At 40.7% G+C, this 22,350-nt stretch overlaps 1 protein-coding gene across 1 annotated transcript in view; it reads left to right on the top strand.

Moving 5' to 3' along the window:
- atf6 (activating transcription factor 6) overlaps positions 1–22,281 on the top strand; it is a 46,802-nt gene extending 24,521 nt beyond the window's left edge. Inside the window, exons 9-16 of the mRNA XM_054790587.1 lie at positions 1,719–1,810; positions 3,029–3,157; positions 4,074–4,169; positions 4,265–4,367; positions 5,687–5,757; positions 8,935–9,046; positions 13,269–13,353; positions 20,904–22,281. Coding sequence (XP_054646562.1) covers positions 1,719–1,810; positions 3,029–3,157; positions 4,074–4,169; positions 4,265–4,367; positions 5,687–5,757; positions 8,935–9,046; positions 13,269–13,353; positions 20,904–21,097 — 882 coding nt within the window. The 3' untranslated portion in view covers positions 21,098–22,281. The remainder of the gene's footprint in view (positions 1–1,718; positions 1,811–3,028; positions 3,158–4,073; positions 4,170–4,264; positions 4,368–5,686; positions 5,758–8,934; positions 9,047–13,268; positions 13,354–20,903) is intronic.
- Positions 22,282–22,350: the final 69 nt, after the last annotated feature.

Consider the following 22,350-nt stretch of genomic DNA (forward strand, 5'->3'; position numbering starts at 1 on the left):
GGCAGGTGGCCGTTCTATAAAGTTGGCCGCTAAGACAGGTTTGACTGTATATATATTTATACGTATATATATATATATATATATATATATATATATATATATATATATATACTTTTAAATTTGTATTGGTACTTGTCTTGTATGTTTCTTAGCTGTTATATTGAGTAATGACGTCCTGCGATTTCCGACGCGTTGACAAGCTTGTCGTGAGTTCCCTTATGGCTCGTGATTGGCTCCTGCCAAAAAAAACACTGCCGTTGACTACGATTAGTTGTAGTTCTAAATAGGGATGCTCCAATCAGGGGTTTAGGTGCTGATTCCGATACCAGTCAGACATGAGTGAGATTGGCCGATAATGATCACATGGATTAATTGTACATTTTTCAATGTATTTATAATGAGTGGTATTGGCCAGGGCCACCATTAGACAATTCCAAGACAAGACATAATTAGTATAATGACAACAATAGACACTTGAAAACGTCAGCACGTACCCGATGGACATAATATTCCTAGTTAGGTGCGAACAGCAAGGCAAAGCATGTATAGAAAGATGCAAGAGAATTTGAACACCAATAGGTTTGACAAGGAAGTGATCAAGCATAGTGGCATCGATTGGAGCCTGTGTCAAGCTGTCAAACTGAAACCATTATAGGTTTTACAGACTCGTGTTGATTCTCACGGCAATACGGGACAAAGTGCATTCCTTGTTGGCACAATACGGGTGTTGGGAACCCTACGTGACACAGCACACATGCACATTCATGTTATGTTTGTGTTGTCATAACATGATTTGCCATGTTGCCGCCACACGGCGATCGTTTTTGTGATCGGCTTTGAAAGGCATTTATCGGTATATGCTGATCACATGTTTTTAGGGAAATTGGCCGATACTAATTGGTGTCCGATCTATTCTGAAATGTCACGAGATGAGAACATTGTCATAAATAAGCCGTACCGCTGTATAAACCACAGGGTTCAAAGTTTAAGAAAAAAGTAGCAGCTTATACACCGGACGTTACGGTAATCCTCTTGCGCTGCAGAGGTTGTTACTGGAATACTCTTCCATGATGACATCAGTGGTGGAGCTGGTAGATGTAGACACTTTGCACTCCTTCACCTTTCCTTCCTCTTGAGGATGGCCTAAAAATGCCCAATTTTGTTCAGATTTGGAGGAGACTTGTCCACTCCATCACCCTCTCTTAAATTAACTTCAGCTGGGTAATTGTCATCTTGGACACGTGTTTGGGTTCGTTATCATGTTGGAAAACTGCCATGCAGCCCAGTTTTCCAAGGGAGGGGATCCTGCTCTGCTTCAGTGTCACAGTATATGTTGGAATTCATGTTTCTTCTCAATGAACCACAGCTCCCCAGCACCAGCAGCACTCGTGCAGCCCCAGATCATGATGCTACCACCACTATGCTTGACTCACTTGCTTTGCCAGATATATAGACAGTAATGGCTGAGTGTTATCATTTTCAGTGGAGAGTAAATATATACTGCTAGACAAGCTGTACACTGACTACTCAAAAGTATATTTAAGTTCAATTTCTGTTTTGCTATCCCTTGAAAAAATATACTGTCATAATTGTTGTAATGAAAAAATGCTTGCTGAAATGAGAGTTACTGTGTAAAAGTCACATTTATTCACAACTTGCCTTTGACAAGTTGTTTGAGTTAAAACTATTTGCCTTCTTTCCCCCCGCCCCCACTGCAGAATTCGGTGCTGAAGGCAACGGCCCCCAAGAGGCGAGCTGTGTGTCTCATGGTGATCTTGGTCTTCCTTGTGCTTAATGTTGGACCAATAAGGTAACACATGAATGAACGTTGTTTATTTCATGAAAACAGTTTGTGGTAGATACTGTAAGCTCAGTATTCCTGCTATGTGTAATTTATGGTGGACTTCACAATAATTTGATCACCAGAGGAAATAAATGGGAATCCCAGTGACTCACTGTGGGACTCATGCATGTCATGTGAGACATTATCCAAAGACTAATTGAAAACAGTGTTAACTCCTATTGAATCAGGCTGTTCAGGCTCACAAAAACAAAAAAACATCAAATCACAGGCCAAATTTTAGTTTAGACTTTGCTATGATTACAGCAAAGCAGTTGATGCAGACAGTATGTTGCAATTAATCCAGGAAGCATGTGAATTTAGTGGTACACATACTGTAGGTGTCCTTGTCTGAGGATGAGTCAAATTGTTCTCACATGAAGGAAACAAATGTTCCTTAAGTCATCTTTGCAACTTCTCTCTGATCTTCTGGCCAAGGTTTATAAGACTTGGTGACTAATAGGTGAATAAACCTTAGAACAACCCTACCGGGGTTGGAATGGATGTAAACATTTACCCCTTATGAACGTCAGAACAAAACACATCATGCTCCACAAGTGGCGTAAATGACACATGGCCGGTTCTTTTCATCTGTTGTTTACTGTTACCTCTTTTGACAAATGAAGATGGGTTATATAAAAGTGCAGCACAGCAAAAATATCTAAATTCCGCCCATTTTGGGTTGTGGGATTTTTTGTGACAGATTTTCTGATGTCAAGTTGTAAGAATGTTTTCTCCTGGGTAGAAATGTCTCCATGAGGATGCGAGTTGGTTTCTTTGGCTTTGATAAGCAGCTCTCTGTGTGCTCGGAATGTGCACTGCAGCATTTATAAAAACTTACTGTAGGTTGTTTTTTTTTTTACATTTGCACTGCAGCTGAGGTCAGAGCTGTGAGTGTCAGTACCTGCTTGCAGCTTCCCTGTTTTGGGGAATGTAAAATATGCCCACAATGAAAATGCCACCCAGTGTTGTAAAAGCATGAACACTTTGTGTGCTCCTCAGTGTGCTTTGGATCACAGTCTAGCTCAAAAGTACACTGTTGGGCTTGTGGCTTAAAGCAAAGCAAAAACCTCCCTCCTTGTGTGCACAGGATGAGGGCCACTTGGAATTTCATTTTCTCTCTCTCAAATGTCCTAATTTCACCTCTCTTCTCTCCATTTTTTGGCTCGCCACGTCCGCCTTCATCAGTCAGCTTCAGGGCAACGCAGACTCTGGGCTAGAGGTTGTGTCCGTGCAGCACAGCAGACACTTGTTGGGTTTCTCCCCGGAAATGGACACCAAGCCCCTTGAAAGTGGCTCTGCCACGGTGGCCGACAGGTAACATGCTCAACATAACATTGTCACCCATGATGCACCTGGGCAGCTGCCCGTGTCTGAACTGGTTTGACCCATTACAACACGTGTAAACATGAGTGTGGCTCTACGCAAACACACACACACACACACACACACACACACACACACACACACACACACACACACACACACACACACACGCCTTGTGCCTTGAGTAACAATGTGGGAAATTGAGGTCATGGCTTGTTTGACATGCAGCTTTTTATCATGAGCTACAGCTTATTTTTCTAAGGGCTTGTATATTTTTCTTTCTATTTTAAACAATTTGAAAATTTTTACAATAACATTTTTTTTGGTACATTACTGGCACCTCAATGTCTTGAAAATTATGTTTTGCAAGGTGGTTAACATCCAAGCCTGTGTTTAGTCAGATCTACATGTGTGCAAGCCAGTCACCTGTAGCATCAGGTTACCTAGCAGCATTACAACGAATACACAGAGGAAGGAACACATTAGCATTTACAGAAGGGGTGACAGCCGAGAATTTTTTTGGGGGGGGGGGTGAAATACAGTCTGGGGGTCTTCCCTGAATAGGACGGCGTATGTGCAGAAAGGATAATATGGGCCCCTCTATGACAATTATGATCAGGCCCCTGTGCTCTGAACAAGTTCGGGAATGGGAATGTAAGGTTTAGTCAACACAACAGCTTAGATCGGGGAGGGACTTCTTGGGTGGACACCCTTGCAGGTGGGCACTGACTGTCTACATCAACTCATGCAATATAATCACTCTGCACTGAAAGCCTATTTTCTTAATGGGAAAAACTTTTTGTCAACGGGTCATGAAAGTGTGGACATGAAATTGTCGCATATACATATATTTTCGAGCCTTTCAACAAGTTTATCATCTAATCTATGTTTGACTGCGATGTTGCAGCTCAGAGGACAAGGCCCTGATGGTGGTGAAGGAGCTGAACTTTCTCCGGCCACCTCCGCCCTGCCAGCCTCCTGTTAATCGGACGAAGTGTATGAAGTGAGTGCACTTCCTAAAAAAATACTTGTACTCATACTTGTATCCCTCAAATGGTAATAAAAAAAAATCTAATATGTGCTGACTTTGACTGGCAGGTTGGCCCATGAGTTGAGGGGGTGGGTCCACCGTCATGAAGTGCAACTGACCAAGTCCAGACGCACGAGTAACAGCCACCTCAAGCCCTCCAGGACCATTCTGGTAAGTCACATCCACATGTTTTAAACTTCTCTTATTTTAAGTCATTGCTTTTATTGTGAAGGACTTTTTTTATCACCTTCCCCACTTCCTCTCATTTGTACTTTTATTTTGAGCTGTATCTCCATAAGAAGTCAACCATGAGAAAGTAAATACATCAGTGCTGTAGCCCGCTGCCCATCCCTTTTCCATCATTTTCTTCCTAGTTCCTAGCTGCACAGATGATTGGCATTTTGCCATTTTGGAATGAATGGACATGTAGATGTATTTATTTAACACATCAACTGACTGAAACATAAGGGTTTGTTGATGTATTTAAATGTCAACATGGGTCAAAAATGGTATGCCTTTCCATTTTTATCTTTGACCATTTTTTAAATATAGATTTAGTGTCACTCAAAATAGGGATGTGGCCAATCCGATGCACTATCAATATTGGGCTTCGATACCAGCGTGATTCACATTTCGGAAATTTCAGATTGGTGTTGCCAGCTTCTTGTTGTTAGCAAAAAACTATATCAGCAAATTTAGGCAAAAGAGTTTGCGCAAACATAGCTGTCTCCACACATGCACTGCAGCTGTCCTCCTCACTCGCACTACACACACACACACACACACATCAGGCATAAGCCTCTGTGTGACACGTTCACCGCCACACAAAAACCAGTTGTACATCACAAACACACACACACCAACACGACGCAAAACTTCCTGGTCGCTACAATATTATACTTAACTGTAGAGAGGAGTTTATTACAGTCTCGTGTAAAATCAACAACGATGATAATTTAGCGACCCAGACGTTATGTGCGATGTAATGAGTTCTGTGTTGTCTGACTGTCTGTGAAGCTGTGAACTCGTCAGGCCTTAGTGCTTATATGTGTGTGCGCCGCTGTATGTGTGGAGACAGCTACCTTTGCTGATATTCTTCTAGCTACATTTGCTGATATTTATTGGTGTGGTTGCAGCCAACAGTAACGTGTTTTGTTCAATTATGGGATTGTTCATTGACCACTTCCTCGTCATTCTGATAGCGTCTGTAGATGGTGTAATAGTAATAATATTAAAGCAAGCAGAGCTCTGGTATCAGAATGGTATCAGTATCGGCAGATATCCAAATTCAGGAATGGATGGGAAGTGAAAAAATGTGGATCGGTGAATCCCTAATTCAAAAGAGGCCTGTCTTTAAAACAACTCTAACAATACAGCATCCTAGAAAATTGGAGAATGCCCAACCGTACATTTCTAGTTTAACACAACCCTTAATTGATATGCAAACATGAGTCAGATCTTGTTTTTTAATGCATTTTTTTCTCCAATAGAAAACAGAAAATAAGGATGCAGAGAGCTCCGGGATTGTGACCGTTCGATACACAAAAACTGCAGAAGACAAGTGAGTTAATGCATGTTATTCATTTGTGTCACATTCACAAAAGTCTTGTTTCTTCTTTATAGAAGCAATTCCATTTTTTGATGAAAGAAGCAGGAATGGTGAAGCTCTTTGAAAGTTTAGAAGCTAATGTAGATGCTAAACATTCACACAACTTGTCTGTTTCGCCCTGGCTGGGCCATCAGTATTACATACTGCTAAAGTAGGTAATCAGGGGTTTCCATGACAATGACAAAGACTCTATCCTCCTTTTCACAAGGTAGTGTATCTGCTCTATATATCGTTGCTTTAAAAACCTATGAATACAGCATATTTATTGTCTGTAAACTCAAAAGCTACCCCTGAATTGTCATATTTTACAAACCTACTGCAGTCTCCTTCAACACAACACCATTACATAAATCAACTGTTCATATAATAGTATTTGACTTAAGTGGCTCCTTAAATGGAACCATGATGGTAGGTAACATTTCTTTCTCCTTTTTTGGACATTGTCCCCCTCTTGCTTTTTTTTCGTCTTTTTTACAGTTTAATGAAGCACAGATTGTAAAGGATGACCTGAGTACTTGACTTCAGAGTTTGGCACTCAAGACCTTTTTCTGCTGAACTGCTCTCAGATCAGAACAGATGGAGTCAATAGGTTTAGTTGGCCCCCTATAGTTTTTTTCCCCCCCTGGCTAGGAAATGTGAAGGACAAAGGGGAAAGTGTTTTAACAGGTCCGGCGGCCTAAGTTCAAGTATTTTTTTTTTTTTTCACTATTCATATCTTCAAGGATGAACTGAGGAGATTACAATGTGAATTTACTTGAAAATCCAATCATCGCACATATCTAATACTAGTGGTGAATAATTGCATGGGCACAAGCACACACAGGAGTGCAATGTACGAAGTCAGTGTGATCATTGTTCCCACCAGTTATTATTGATAGCCACCACTAGGCTTGTCACAATAATCAATAAATCAATTAATCACACGATTCCACACACAATCAAGAAAGTTTATATGCAAATGAGCTGACGTCTGGATTGACGCACAATGTGAACTTCAGAGTATTTCCAGGTTATTTCTCAGTTTTTTTGTCAATGTCCAGACAACAACGAAAGTGACACTGATTCAAAATCAGAAATGTTGTGATTTATGGTGATTTTTATTTACCTGCAATTTTTGCTAAAAGAGAGTCCATTTTATGTTAATTGGAGTTTTTCTGTATTTTTTTGTTTAATTGTGTTTCTCTTAATTAAAAACTCTTGCTATTCCATTTATAGGGTTAAATAAGAAATTAAAGTTGCTTTTGATACGGTATACTCACATTATTATGCCATATATTATCATTTCATTAATGGAAAAAATGGTCTCAAAATAATGTTGACAATATCGTTTATCTGCAATAATTTGTGGGACAGTTATCGTCCAGCACGTCCAGCAAAATTTGTTATCGTGACAGGCCTAGCCACCACCTTAGAAGCCCTTTTTACACTGGTTGTTAAATTCTGCATTTTCCACTTTGTGTAGTTTTTGTCCCTTTTAGCTAGGAAATGTTAAAGGCATAGTTTGGATTTTTTGACAGAAGTTGTATGACATTCCCATCAGCAGTGTAGTCCATTAACAGTGACTTACCCCCTTACTTTTTGGGTTTTTTTTTAAGAGACATTTTTGTGATGCAAATGTATTACTCTTTTGAACACATTGTTTTGAGAAGCCAAACTCTCCACTTAATGGCCCCAGCACCTAAATCGGACCAGAACTGGACTTAGGAAACCAAGTGCGGGGTAAGTCGCTCTTAATGAACTACACTGCTGATGGGGATGTCATACAACTTTATGTAAAAAAATCCGAACTCTATCCCTTTAAGGACAAAGGGGAAACAGTTTCAACAGGTCCAGCAACCTGAGTTTAGGTACTATTTTTCCTGAATTCATATCTTAAGGGACTGTTTAAGGAGGTTACACAAGGGGTGAGTGTATGTATGAAGGAGGAAGAAGATAAGATGAGATAAGAAATACCTTTATTAGTATCACAAGGGGAAATTTCAGAAGTGGTTTAATAATCGATGCCCTGGTTCCTCTCACCAATTATTACTCTTAACCATTTCTTCACCTTTTCTGCCTGTATTCTGTTCTATATAACAGGCAATCAGCACAGAATGAAGCAATTATTAAAATAATCTACCTGGCCAGGAAAGTTGCAATACTGCAGTCTTGTATAATAAAGCGAAAGCACACGAAAACGCATCCAAGCACAGTATGACTGCGTGGGTGCAAGACTTGGTAAAAACAATGATGAAAAGCCCCTTTTACCCATTAAATTCTGCATTTTTCCATCTTTTCCCCCATATTTTTGTATAAAACGGGCAAGCACAGAATAGAGGGGCTATCGAAAAATCTGAATACCCTAAAGCACCGTGTATAAACCGCACTTTTTTTCCACTGGTAAGAAGCAAAAAATCGGGGTGCGGTTTATACACGATGACAGGTCTGTGACTAGATGCAGAAATTGACGAGAAGTCCATTTTAGAATAGCCGTCTGTGGGTCAGACAGTTGCTTTGACTTCAGCGCAGTCAGCTGTACAGTTGCTGAAAATGCTAGTGTATGCAACTAACTTATCTGACGGCTGTCTCTGTTTTCACACAGTGAAACGATCTCTATATACACTGAAGCTAAGCTAAGCTTCCATTAAAACATTGCATTTGTAAAATACAATACAACGTTGGAGTTTATTCAAATTCACACTGAAGCAATGCAATAAAATAATAGAGAAAAAGAGAAGCAGTGAAAGATAAGATATCAAAACATCTCTGAAAATTGCAAATGTTTTTATTTTGATTTTTTTATTATTATTATTATTAATCTGTGCTTAGCCATAATATTAAAGATCTAGATGCCAATGTTCAGATTTCTTCTTTATTCTTCTTTTTAAAATTGCTTAGTACCTTTACGCATGTTGATTTGAGATGAAAGAGTTGACAAGCATTTATGAACTAAAAAAATTTTTTCCCCGCCATGAGCCTGAAAATGGGGGTGCGGTTAATACACGGGTGCTTTACGGTAGATAAATAATCCACCTAGTCAGGAAAGATGCGCTACTGCTGTGTTGTGTCATGAGTGACCACATAAATGACAGAACTAGCCCTTAAAGTGTGTAAAGCATTTGTTTCTTAATGCATTATTTTCTTTCTAAGGACTCCTGGAAAGGAGCTACAGGTGTACTACGCACCCCATCACACGTACAATGACTTCTTTGGCGAGATCAACCGGCGAGGTGACACTTTCTACGTAGTGTCTTTCCGCAGGGTAAGTTTACATTTGTCCTCCCAAAGCTTCACTTTTCCTACAAGCTGTCCATAAAGTGACTTAATAAAGAAAATAAGGCCTAATGAATGAATCATAAATAGTCTGTAATAGATCTGTTCCTTAACATAAAAATTTAATGTGAGAGTGGGGTGGGGGACGGGGATGATGTGCACACACCCAAGGGTGTAACTACCCCTTTCCAGTCATTTTTCCTCGGCCCATTTGCAGTCATTAGGATCATGTTTTTAAGGTTTTAGGCACGACTGTGTCATTTCTCATCTTCTCGGTCTTTCTTCATTAGGGTTTTTACCTCAGTAGGGACTCCGTAGGGTCTGTTTTGGATTTGCTGTCTTGACATGATTAATAGTGGACATCACTTTCAGTAAAAGTTCTTTGATCGCTTTGGGTTTTAGTGCTGTCCTTTTTTCCCAGAAAGATATTTATAGAGGGCCCCAGTGTAACATTATGCTGTAAAGTGCTAACCAAATCAAACAGATATTCTTTTTTGAATGACTCCAGTTTATGTCAGACAGTACATTGAAACATCCCAGTAAAGGTCTATCATGCTTTAAAATAAAAACCAAATAAAACTGATGTTTGCTTGCTTTCCCCTAAATGCTGCATCGGTGGAGAGTATTTTACACCGAGGCATCATCAGGCTTGCTGAGTGCAGTGGGAGTCTTTAAACATGGTGGCCAAAGATCAAGACCGCCTGTCACCAAGCGGGTCACAGAGGTGTTGGCATGGTAACAACTGGGACAATAGTGGCAATGGTGGACTCAGTTGAGAGCTTCTTCGGGTCAAATAGCTGCTTTTTAATTTTGCACTGTTTGTGGCCACACGAGTAGTTAGCATGTGTGTCTCAAGGATTTGAATCGCGTGGCCATTTCTGTGTGGGATTTATCTGGGTATTCCGGCTTCCTCCCACAAGCCAGGTTAATTTAAGGCTCTTAAGTTAGCCAAAGGTGTGCAGCATGTGAGTGTATGGTTGGTTGTCTACGTGTGCCCTGTGATTGGTTTGCGACCACTCCAGGGAGGACCCCGTCTCTTGCCCCAAGTCCGCTGGGATAGGCTCCAGCTCATCTGTGACTCTAATGAGGAAAAGCAGTATAGAAAATGGATAGATGGAAATTGGCCCAAAGAGTCGTGCGATATATTGGCAACTTGCTTGGACAGTTTGTGACATATTGTTGTTTGAATGTGACATACATTTAAAGGTCCTGTGTTATACTATTTTTTTACTACTACTACAGTGTCAGGAGTTCAGAGTTGATTTTTAGTTATAGTTTTTTAGCCTGTGTTATGCCTGTTGTTTTTTTGTTTTTTTTAGCTGTCCCTTGTGAAGTGATGGGTGTATACACGAGGTGGGCTCATCAAGCTAGGGGCGGGTCAGAGTATCATGTCCATGAGATTAGGAAGGAGGTTTTTCCCCTGTTGTGACCTCAAGAAAAGCCGCAACTTAAAACATTATCTTAGAGTGGTTCTTCTCTCAAAAGTGGAGCAAATAAGTGAGGGAGGTGATAGATTTTTCTCATGTTTGGTGCTTATAAAGAGGCTCTAGGGACACATACAGTGGTGTGAAAAAAGTTTTACACCTTCCTGATTTCTTATTTTTTTGCATGTTTGTCACTTAAATATTTCAGATCATCAAACAAATAATAAAAAGTTTCATTTAAAAACTGCATTTTATGTTCAGTTGTGTTGTCATTGAGTAATATTTAAATTTGTTTGATGATCTGAAACATTTAAGGGTGACAAACATGCAAAATAAAAAGAAATCAGGGAGGAGCATTTTTCACACTACTGTATTACTGGTAGAATATCATTGAACGGAACTTCTCAACTGAACCAACCCTGACAAGTGTAAACACCATTAAATATTATATCATTATAGAGAAAATGTCACGTTTTTAATTCTGCTGTCATGTGCCTTTATTTTGTTTCCTGGGTTTCAGGGTGTTATGTATTTCATGAAAGCGGGTGGGCTCTTGTTCCACTTTGTATGATGTGATTACAAAACTTGCCAAGATTCTGGATTGAATTTGAAACCAATCACTATAAATTTGAACCTCTGTCCCTCTTGGCAAAATATATCTTTGTGGATACTTCATACCTATTCCTGTCCTCTTCCAAGCAGCTCAGGTCTTTATGTTGTTCCGACCCATTCCTATTAAAACCCAGATCACATTTTAACCAGATATGCAAGCACCTGTAGCTTTGTTTGAGTATGAAAACAGCTGAGGTGATGGAAAATGTACCTCTTGACAAGGCCAAAAACTGCTCTTGTTTTTTTTGTGTTATGGCACCTGTGGCTTTATGTAAGCGTGAGTATTTTGGGGTGACGTGATGGAAACATTTTGTGATTTCACGGATGACCTTATCCAAAATATTTCAAGGAAAATGTACCTGTCGTCATGGCAGCTAAATTCTTGCGTCAGCTCGTCTAGCCTGGAGGTTCCTTGATGATGAGCAGTCATGTACTTGATGTTTTCCTACACAGTCAAGAACCCTCTCATTTGGGGGAGCATTTAATACTCCCATTGGTCATGTCCAGCTTATTCTTCGTGCCTTGCAGCGCCAGGAGCCTTTGTCAAACCATAAACCCTTAATTTTAACTACTAGTTGTGAAACACCACTGATTTCTTCTTAACTGCGAATATTGCCATTTTATTGCTATTTATTTAATAGCAAAACACTCATTTCCAGTGAAGGACAGTACAAGGTTTATCACAGCAGTACAGCACATTAAAGCTCAGTTACTCTTATTACATTGGAACCTGCCCTAAAGGTTGTACAATTTGGAATTCAACCAACATTACCAGGAACAATATGCCTTCAAAGTTGGACTTGGAGGTCCAACCGATATTTCAGCAAATCTCATGAGAGAAAGGGGGGGAATACAATGAAAATCATAAAACTGGAAATGGATGCATGAAGAAAGTGGCACCTGTATCTCTGTCTTGGCTGTTCAGTACAACATGGCTAATACCAAGAGAACAGAATGTGCACAGGAAGCTGTGTTGAATCATCAGCTTGGTCTTGAATGAAAATTAGCCGCATGGTTGGAGCGCACGTTTCTGTCTATACAGCTCAGCACAATATGGCTGTAAGTTTACACTGAACAGGTGACTAGTTGAATATTTTAAAGCGCATAGGCAGATAAAGTTGGTGGATGTTGACCACTGTTGACCATTTTGTTTAGTTAATAAACTACATCAGGAGGTCGCTTACAGCCGCAGCTGTTAATGTCACTTCTAGTTGACCCGGTGCTAATTAGAGAAGCCAGCCGTTATTTGCTTTTATAGACCACCCACCTAGTGACTAGAGCAGGCTCTGCGGTTAACTGGAGCATTTACTGTTTTATATTTTCAATGTCTTGAAGTTAAATATTGGTTAACATCTCTTTACACTTACGTATATGACAGTTAAGAATGTTAAACTGTCTGTTAAAAGAATGTTAAACCCTGTAAGTTAATAAAGGTGCAGTGATAGACACATTTTGACCCTGGAACAGATGATTTCCAATATTTTCTCGGGGAAAAATTCCTTTTAAATTAGAAGCCTATTTTTGAAAATGCATGAAGCAAGAGAAGATTTATTCTTTACACATTTTGCTGGTATGTTTTGTGACTCCTGTGGTTTTCAAATTGGGGTCCTGATATATGAAAAGCTTTGAATGGTTTGGCTCCAAATATTTACTATTGTCCTTTAAATTCTCATGTATCCTTGTAGGATTTCTCTTTGAAAACATTGCGTCACGCCTGACGAATCTTCACCCCCATCACTATCATAGGCACTCCACTCAGCAGCAGTGCACTCTTTTTTTTAAGAGGATGTACTCGGATGAAATCCTTTCCTCACAGTCTTACAGAACCATTATTACCAATGCTAATAACTGAATTACTTTGCAATCATCGTCTCTGGAGGATTAAAGACAAAAGTGCTTAGCAATGAGGGAAAATGAAATGTTTTGATTATAGGCTGCAACATGGAAATTGGGCTCGGTGTGACGTTTGTAAGAAATAAACACCACTGACCTCAGCACACGTCATTTCACCACCCTAAAATGAGGAATCTTAGCTTCTTAGTCTAGTTTGCCTCTACCATATAATCTTTTTTTGGGTTCCGTTTGGTCAGAAGAAGCAAGCGTCACATCTAATTTATGGCATAATAAAGCAGACTTTTCTGCCGAGTGAGAATTCTCCTGTTTGTTTGTTCTCAGGATCATCTGCTACTTCCTGCCACCAGCCACAATAAAGGAAGCCGCCCCAAGATGTCTGTGGTGTTGCCAGCCATGAACATAAATGGTAAGTAACTCTTGTTATATTCGACAGTTGTGGAAATGGATCAGTCAGCACTGTAACAGATGACTGGCAACGCTTCACTGTTGTCATAATCGGTATTTTATGGTGAGCTAGTGTGCCCTAATACCAGTTGCTTTATCAATTTGCCTTCCTCCTTACATCTGGACTCCCCTTCCCTTTTTGTCACGTCCCTCAGTCTTCTCCTCTCAGCTGCATTTAGCTGAGCTGCAACGTGGCTGCACAGCCATCATCCAAACCACATACAGCCAGGCAGGCCCAAAGATAAAGAAATGCTTTCTCAATGTTGTGATTTCCTTTTGGCTTTGGCTCTTCATATCTTGTACTAGAAATAATTTAGAGAAGTGCCAGGCCTGACATGTTTATAGAATAATGATACTACTAAAAAAAATAGAAAGGCAATAGGAAAGGAATCGAAAAACCAAAACTGTGTGAGACAGTTTCCTTTTAACCCCAAGCCTCCCTGATTTAATGTTTGACAAAACCTCAGTCTTCAATACTTTGCCAGGGCACAGCCAAACCCATGCACTTTTGTGCCAGTCTTTCCTAATGGCACTGCCAACAGCAAATTAGGTGATAGCTTGATTTTGTTCCGTAAAAAAGCAGAATATTACTTCTTATTCCCCCTTTCTCTGGCAAGGTACATAAAGTCATGACTGTAAATTACATTTGTGGCGCCCTCTGTGGGTTGTGGTCAAAATACTTTGTAAGACGTGCTAATATACTGTACATGTAGTACAGACATCCTCCAAGTTTTATAGTCATTCGATGAATGGTCAGTAATTTATGGACAATTACGAAGTCCCTTCTGAGCCCCCGCAAGGACATTTTGCTTGGTGGCCGGCATGTTTTTCCACCAGTCTTCCTTCAAATTTTCTGTGCTTGTCAGTCCCCTAAAGATGTGTACCAAATTTCGTGGTCATTCGGCAAAACACCCTAAAGTTGTAGTGTAGAGCGCCTTGACCTGTGTGAGAAATTTAAAGTCAATCTCTATTGTGGAGGTCAGTGCTGCGATGTGGTGTATTTGGAAAATAATAGCACAGGCAACACACTAGGGGTTGCATGTTTTGACAAAATCACCCTCTTGCATGCAGCAGTTGAGGAGTAGAACTATATAGATGCACACAAATACACATGATTCTACTCTGCTTTTCTTGTCTCTACTCACAAGCAGGTACTACAGGGTAGTAATTGGTCTAGCACAGTGGTTCTCAGTTATTTTCTGTCATGCCTTTTCCCCCGGTGACAGAAATGTTTTCATTCCCACCCCACTATTTGAGAAGCACTCGTCTAGCAGCTGCAGCATCATTGTAACTTGTGAGGATGCACGGCTAGAAGTGGCAAAAATAATAGACACACTGTTGATGTGCCTTAAATGTGGACCCTGCAGTAAGTATCCTTAGTCAACAGTATCCACCATGCTGCAGTGGCCCTCAGTCTCAGTATCCGAATGATACATTCCACCCAGTATGCAACTGTTTTGATGTGATGGCTATTAGCATTACGTTGCAAGCTCCCTGAGCTGATCTGAGCTAGCATGGAAGATCTGAGCCATATCTAATAACTATTTGGAAGGATATCTATTTTTTTAAAGCCTATTCAAAAGACAAGGTACATCCCAATGGTGCGTCGATAACACTTAGGTCACCATTTGGCTGTCACCCGTCTAATGAGTCATTCGCATGTTTAGTTTCTGTGAGTTCATCAAGTTCTTCTCCAAGATGTGCCTCGTCATCATTTCCAAATCTTGTCAGTGGAGAGTTCTTTGAAAAAAAGTAGGCATTTTTGTTCAAATACCACACAAACTTGTATTTTGCAGATTGTATATTATTAGCAGTTGTTGTTGGCTGTCACACACCACACATGCCATTGCTTTTCTCTTGCCTGTCTCTGTGGGAGGTGGCCAACAGCATATTTACACCAACTGAAAGAAATTCATTATATAATATGAGCCCTAATGCAATCACTAGGGTCTCATTAGGGTCACAGGGGTATGCTGGAGCCTATCCCAGCTGACTTCGGGCGACAGGCGGGGTACACCCTGGAGTGGTCACCAGCCAATCGCAGGGCACATATAGACAAACAACCATTCACACTCACATTCATACCTATGGACAATTTAGAGTCGCCAATTAACCTAACATGCATGTTTTTGGAATGTGGGAAGAAACCGGAGTACCCAGAGGAGACCCACCCACACACAGGAGAAAACCCATGCACGCACAGGGAGAACATGCAAACTCCACACAGAAATGCCTAACGGAGATTCTAACCCATTCGATCTCCTGACTGTTTCTGTGTGGCCAACATGCTAGGCCACCGTGCGGCCCGCAATGAAGACATATCCATTGGGAAATGACGTTTCCCTACTTTTTGAGGGCAAAGGGTGTGTTTGGTATGAAGATTGATGAAGGTAAACATTGATTTCAGTCAGTCTTGTCATGGGGTAATGTTAAGGTCTGTGTCAGTCGGTCCATTGAAACAGCAGTAAACCATGAAATCCTAGATGTCCTTCTCGGATAATGGTTGAAACCAAGTCCCAAACAATGGTGCCATTCAGGATGAGCTACGAGGGCAATTCGATTTGCACATTTGTCATGCATGCAGTCCAAGACATCGCAAGCTTTTTGTGCTCCCCCAAGGATCTCTGAGAGGACCAAGACGGATGTTAGCCTCCCATTGGCAAGGACGTTCACACCGGTTTTAAGTTAGCGTACAAATGCAAGCTCAGCAGCCTCTCGTTCCAGATGCCACAAGGCTAGCAACCAAAAAAGGGTGATGGCGAGTGTGGTATGGCCCCACCTCTTTGTCTCCATTTATGCAACTTCCAAATGGCGAGCGACGCTGTCCTCTCATTGGAGCGTGATTATTCCACGGTGGAGGATAATTCTTTCCAGCTCTCTCTTGAGGAATGCCTTTCCCGTCCAGGCACTAAATGGCTTGCATCTGGTGGTGGACAACCTCTGTTAATGTGATCGTTTGCTTAATAACTGAACAAGATCGTGTCTTTGATGCAAACTGATCTTTAGTGAAGATACTTAACCCTCTGGCTCTTCCCTGGAATTGTATCAGAATCAGACTAAGTAGTGACTCCTTTTAAGGATTGAGGGGTTTTGTGTGTGTTTATTTAATGAGCCATAGAGTTTGAAAGTAGCTCAATCAAATGAAAGTGACATGTTTGGAGGAGAGACGAATGTTTTGGGGATGACATCATTTACAGGTGGATAGACCGTGGGAGACGCACTTTAGTTACTCGTGAGGACATGTGCTGTTCAGCTAACCAGCAGCAGCCACAGCGGGTTCAAGGTATTTTGCCGCACCACTGATGAGATTGGATTCAGATTTTCCTACTGCTGTAATCGAAAAAATGCATCCCCTATTAGCGTTCTGAAGTAAATTTCCTCTCAGCACAACATAAGATGAGGTTGCCGCGAGAGTCTCGTCTCGGCATAGTGTGCAAGCCCTGCTTACCGTCTGAGGCTCAAACTGCTGCCTACCAGTTTGAGTTTGTCAGCATGTTACCAATAATATAATGTTGCAAAACATTTATTATACACCATGACTTTCTATAGCCTGTGTAATGTCTGTAAGTGTGAAATTTTTATACTTGCTAATCGGTCAATAAAATAAATACAAATGTCATACGGGAGGCACTTCTTGTACTTGCTTCATCCTGATGAGGTGGTAGCGTACATGAGCTGGAAGGTGCTTGCCACTGCCGTCCTTCCATAGAGAAGAAAATCCAGCGGATTTTTTTTGTTTGTTTGTTGTTGTTTTTTTACAGAAAGTCAAATGCTTAAATGCATTAAAGATATTTTTATGCTCCTACTAAATGAATGAATTAATTTTAAAGATCCAAATATCAAAAATGTTGCCATACCGGAGATAACTACAATTGGAAAAAGTCTCTAGGACTCATGACCAATAATGAACAGGAAGCAGAGACAATATTGGACACTTCCAGCGGTCGTACTTTTAGAAAACTCCTCCAAGACAATTCACCGAATTGCGGCTAAAACTGAAACATGTTTACTAGATGGACGGGTACTGCTAAATTGTGAAAATTGTGAAGGATTTTAGCTTGCGGCAGAAAATGTGCTCTGCGAATAGTGGCAAAGATTTAAGGATTCACAGTGAAAATGCTTGACAACGGCCGCACAAGGTCAGAGCTTGACCAAACTTGATGATGATGTTTAAAGGTCCCCAGTTATCCAAAAGTGAATTTTTAAAGATTTCCTAACAGTAATACCTGTATGTTTCCCTAGAGCCTGTTTATGAGCACCAAATGTGAGAAAACTCTTATCACTTCCCTCATTTGTTTGCCCCACTTTTGGGGGACGAGGCACTTCTGAAGAAGTCATGAACCTTCCTCATGGACATGATAGGGACTCTGGCCCCACCACCCCTGGCCACTCCTGTATATGTGATATGGCTATTATGTTGAACAAATGCAGAGTTACAATGTATATGTAAAAACATGGATAAAGTGCAAAATAGCGCTTCTTGGAGACACACTGTCAGAGACAGGCATGAACAAACACAGCTCATTACCATTAAAGCTACAGACACACAAAACAGCGTGTTCCAAGTAAGACTTAGTAAAGTTAGTTAACTTTTAAACTGTCTAAATTTCAACACTAAGGATAGATTCCAAGACACTATTGTGAGACCTCTGAGACTTATTTAACATTATTGGAAAATACTATAATAAGGGCCCTTTACGATGAAAAATAACCTCTTGACAGGGTTAACAACTTGAAAATTTTTGCAAGCGCGGAGCAGTCGGATCAGTCTTCCCCTATGACCCAGACGTGAAGCTGGAGGAGTCTCCAAGCTGTTTAAAAGCTGCTGTATTTTTCCAACCACCTGTGCAACACATCAAACTCGCAGGAACTCCACAGGTTTCTACACAAAAGGGGGAACACGGTGGAGCGACAGACAGTATGGTAGCTCCCTCTGCGACCAGAAGATTCCGAAGAGTGTTCATGTCATTAGTTGTCCATCTTCAGCATGACCTCATCTCCTGCTGAACTTCTTCCTTTGAACCGGCAGTGAAACACACACACACACACACACACACACGCACACACACACCTGAGGTTTAAGTCTGTTGCGTCATTTCAGAGAACATTCCACAAAGTCAGAAGATGTCACTTACACTTTAAGTTGACGTCAGAGCCATCCCTTTTGATTCTGACTGCTGCTTTAGGAATTTGAATCCACTAGCCAGTCACTAAAAATTTTGTTGAAGAGGGCAGACATCCGCCAGTTTATTTCATAATGTGCTCCAAGTAGCGCAATTGTGAACTTTATCCATTATACACTGTAAGTCTGCACTTGTCCAACATATTAGATGACATATATCACATACAACAACGTAACATTAAGGAGTGGGACAGTAGGACGCATATGTTAGCAACACTATCTTAGCTTAGCTTAAATTACACTCACATTTTGCCAGGTTTGTTAGGTTAGCCTAGCCGCTAAAGAAAAACAAAATGATGAAACTAGCTCCCACGTCTGGAGCAGACTGATGGATAGTTGTCAGAGCTCCTGGCTGCATTTTAAGATGTGTAGAGAAGACAGATGTTTTTGTTTTTGTTTTTTTCAAAATCCGTGAAGTGGTGGGTGTATACATGGGGCGAGCTCAACTAGCAAGCGGCCGGTCAGAGGTAGTAGCATGTCCATGAGGAAGGGGTTTTTCTCCGCATGATGTCATGCAAAGCAAACTTCAAAAGCTGCCACAATTCTGGAGCAAAGAAGTGAGGCAGATGATGGGATTTTTATTCTATTTGATGTCCAAAAACAGGCTCTAGGACGCACATTATTAAAAAGTCACTTTTAGATCAAACGGGATCGTTAAGATTCTTGGATGATTGCAGACATAGCTTCTGCTCCTTCAGGCAATTGGCAGCTACTTTGTAATGTACAGTATAACACTGGGCCACTCGAGCATTACTATAAGCCTTTCACCCGCTTAATAATTGCCTTTTTTCTACAAAGAGTTTTACAAGCTGTGTCCACTTTAAAGGATGTTTGTCTCCAAAGTTAGAAAAGCACATGCTTGTCTCAAGTTTCAAGATGGCTCAGGTAAGTCACGGTCTCGCTCCAAAATTTATCTTCTCTTTTAAACCCACAAGAGACTCCACCAGTCCCTTACTGGGGGTTTCTTCCTAAATATATGTGTTGGGAGATGTTTTGTGTCTGAGGGGAGAAATTCAGCGTGAATCACCTCCAGCTGCTTCCCAACAATCCTCTCTTGCACTTTGCACTTTTCTGGACAATGCATGCCGTGCTTGGGCACTGGCAAGAGATGGGTTATTAATGATAACCGCCACCTTGCACAAAAGAAATATCAGTGTCTCTGCAGGTCCTTCAAGTGTTTTTGGTTTTCAATGCCTTAAAAAGTCTTAAACTGTCTTGAATGTCTTGAATTTGTGAAAGAGAGAGGTTAAATTTAATATGGGACCAAGCAAGTGAAATGTCTCTGTCTGGTTTGGACTATTTTTTTTTCACAATGGTTTGTGTGGGAGTCATTTGTATTCCGTAGATCGAGCTATAGAAGTTCTCTGGGTTTCCCATACATACATTCATTCATTCATTAAAATTGCCTCGCCACAGAATGGATTTGGCGTTTCCTGTTTGTTCTTGCTCATAAACAAAGATATGCAGGGCAGTATGTATGGTAACTTCATAACACACCTCATGTGCACCTGGTTTGCCAGAGTATAACACGTAGCAGAAGAGATCTGTGTTGCCAAAAACCGCTATATTTCAAGATTATGGTTGCGGATTAAAAGTGAAAGATGGGAAGTGTTTCGTGTGTCGTGTATTTATTCAGTATTTAAGTACAAGCTTTGCAAAAGGCAAAGGGTGCCGCCTCTGAGTGTGCAGCAGCATCGCAGTGCAATTCAAGTCTGAAAGCGTGCACAAACTCACCACAGTGCACCCCAAACCCTGACCAGCTACAGTGCCAAGAAGGCAGAGCTGTGAGACACTCCTCAGTCGCCAGGCAACACCTCGCCTTCCCGGGGAAACACGCAAACCAGGGGTCTCCAGAGTGTGGCCCAAGGGCCATTTGTAGACAGTGGCTTGCAGAAACAAAATAAACAAAAACCCAGCAAAAATTTAAAACCAGAGCAAAAAGGCATACTTGAACTAGAAAAGGCTGATTTGTTGCCCTAAGACAGCTGGGATAAGCTCCAGCATACCCGCAATCTTAGTAAGTGGTACAGAAAATGGTACAGAAAATGGTAGTTAGTGGTACAGAAAATGGATAGATGGATGTTGATACTAATAAAAAACAGTTCTCTTTTTAAATGTTTTCTGTAGACTTTAAAAAATACATAAATAATACGGCTGTCAAATGATTACAATTTTAAATCAGATTAATCACTGTTTTCAAATAAATTAATCATGATTAATCACGCACCGCCCCTGAAACTTTTGTGTGCGTGTGTGTGTGAGTGCCCTATAAGATTAGCATCAGTAGCTTTGTAACTAACGGTCTACATTTCTTTATCTGCCACTTGCAGACAGCATCATTGGAGACAAGTTTGAGGTGATGATGCAGATCGACTGCGAAGTGACAGACACCAGGATCCTCCACATCCGTTCAGACACTATCCCACCAATGCTGCGGGTCAACCGCACAGAGACATTTTACCAACGTTCGCCGGCTGACGCCCAGGCTGCCCCTCCAGTTGGCGTGCTCATGGGGTCTGCTTAGGACCTTTTGAAAATTCCTTTGGAGAAAAGAAGATATTTCACTTTCTTTTTGAGTGGAAATCTAGTCGACACATCCTTTTATTGGGCCAGAACTCCGGAGGTGGCGCCTGCTAGCTCCTTGTGTGGCTGCACATAAGCCCAGACGTCCCACGTAAGGGTAATTGCTTAACAGCAGGGGGCTGAGCACTGAACCCTGAGTCACCCCGTCTCACACACACACCCACACAAATGCTTTTTCACCATAGCAGCTCTCTTCAAGTCTTCTTGTTCCTCATCTCTGGATCAACTAGGCTAAGAAAATAATATATCGAAGTGTTTAAAACTGTGTTTATAAAAGCAAACTGTGTGTGTTGAATTTAGATTAACCGTCCCTTCTTTTGCATTTGTTGCATTATTTGCGGGAAAGCCACCACTATGTTTTTGTTTGATGATGGAGAATGTTTTTAAAATATGTTTTGGAGTGTGGACTGTGTTCTCAAACAGATTCAGGTTCTGTACATATTTATTTCTATCGTTCATTCTTAACCTTAGTCATAAACACCTTACTGTGTGATTGTTGTGGTGACAATTTTATGTGGTGTACGTGGGATTTATGTAAATACTTATTTGGAGGATTTTTGTATCCAATTAGGAACCTAAAATAGCACAGTTTAGCAAAATAAGCTGGTAGAAAATGTAAAAATAAAAGGCTAATGTACACTCTTGAGATTTTTGTATTTAGAAAAATGTATATGTGGGGGTTTTGACAAGGTTTTAGTAGTATGCACTGCAGCACAGATGTGGAAAGTTCACTTCCGGCTTGAATTTGATTTGTTTTTTTGAATTAAAACTATTTTCATGAAGTTACTTTATGTGCTCAGCATCTGGAGTGGGCAACCTTTTTCCTATTAGGGGCCATTTCAGGTTTTATACATAACTTAAATTTTTTTATTCTAAGCTTTTTTCAATAACAGTTCCTAAGGTTTCATTTGTTTTAAGAAAATGCACAGCAGGCCTGATAAAATGCTGTCACATTTAACGGCCATGGGTCATAGGTTTCCCACCCTCTATGCTGTGGCTGTACACATATAGTCTACTTTCCCTTTCCGCGATGTCAATTCCCACAATGTTTCCACTGCAAGCCAGTTGTGCTTTTGTGCTTACAACAAAAATAAACACTGGATTTTATGTATGTGCCTTATACTCTGCTGTTCTTTTTTAGATGTCCTGTCTAGGTCACTCATGAAAAATCACAGTGAGGTTAACTGATTAAAT

Source organism: Dunckerocampus dactyliophorus, chromosome 10 (assembly GCF_027744805.1).
Source record: "Dunckerocampus dactyliophorus isolate RoL2022-P2 chromosome 10, RoL_Ddac_1.1, whole genome shotgun sequence".
Lineage (NCBI taxonomy): Eukaryota > Metazoa > Chordata > Actinopteri > Syngnathiformes > Syngnathidae > Dunckerocampus > Dunckerocampus dactyliophorus.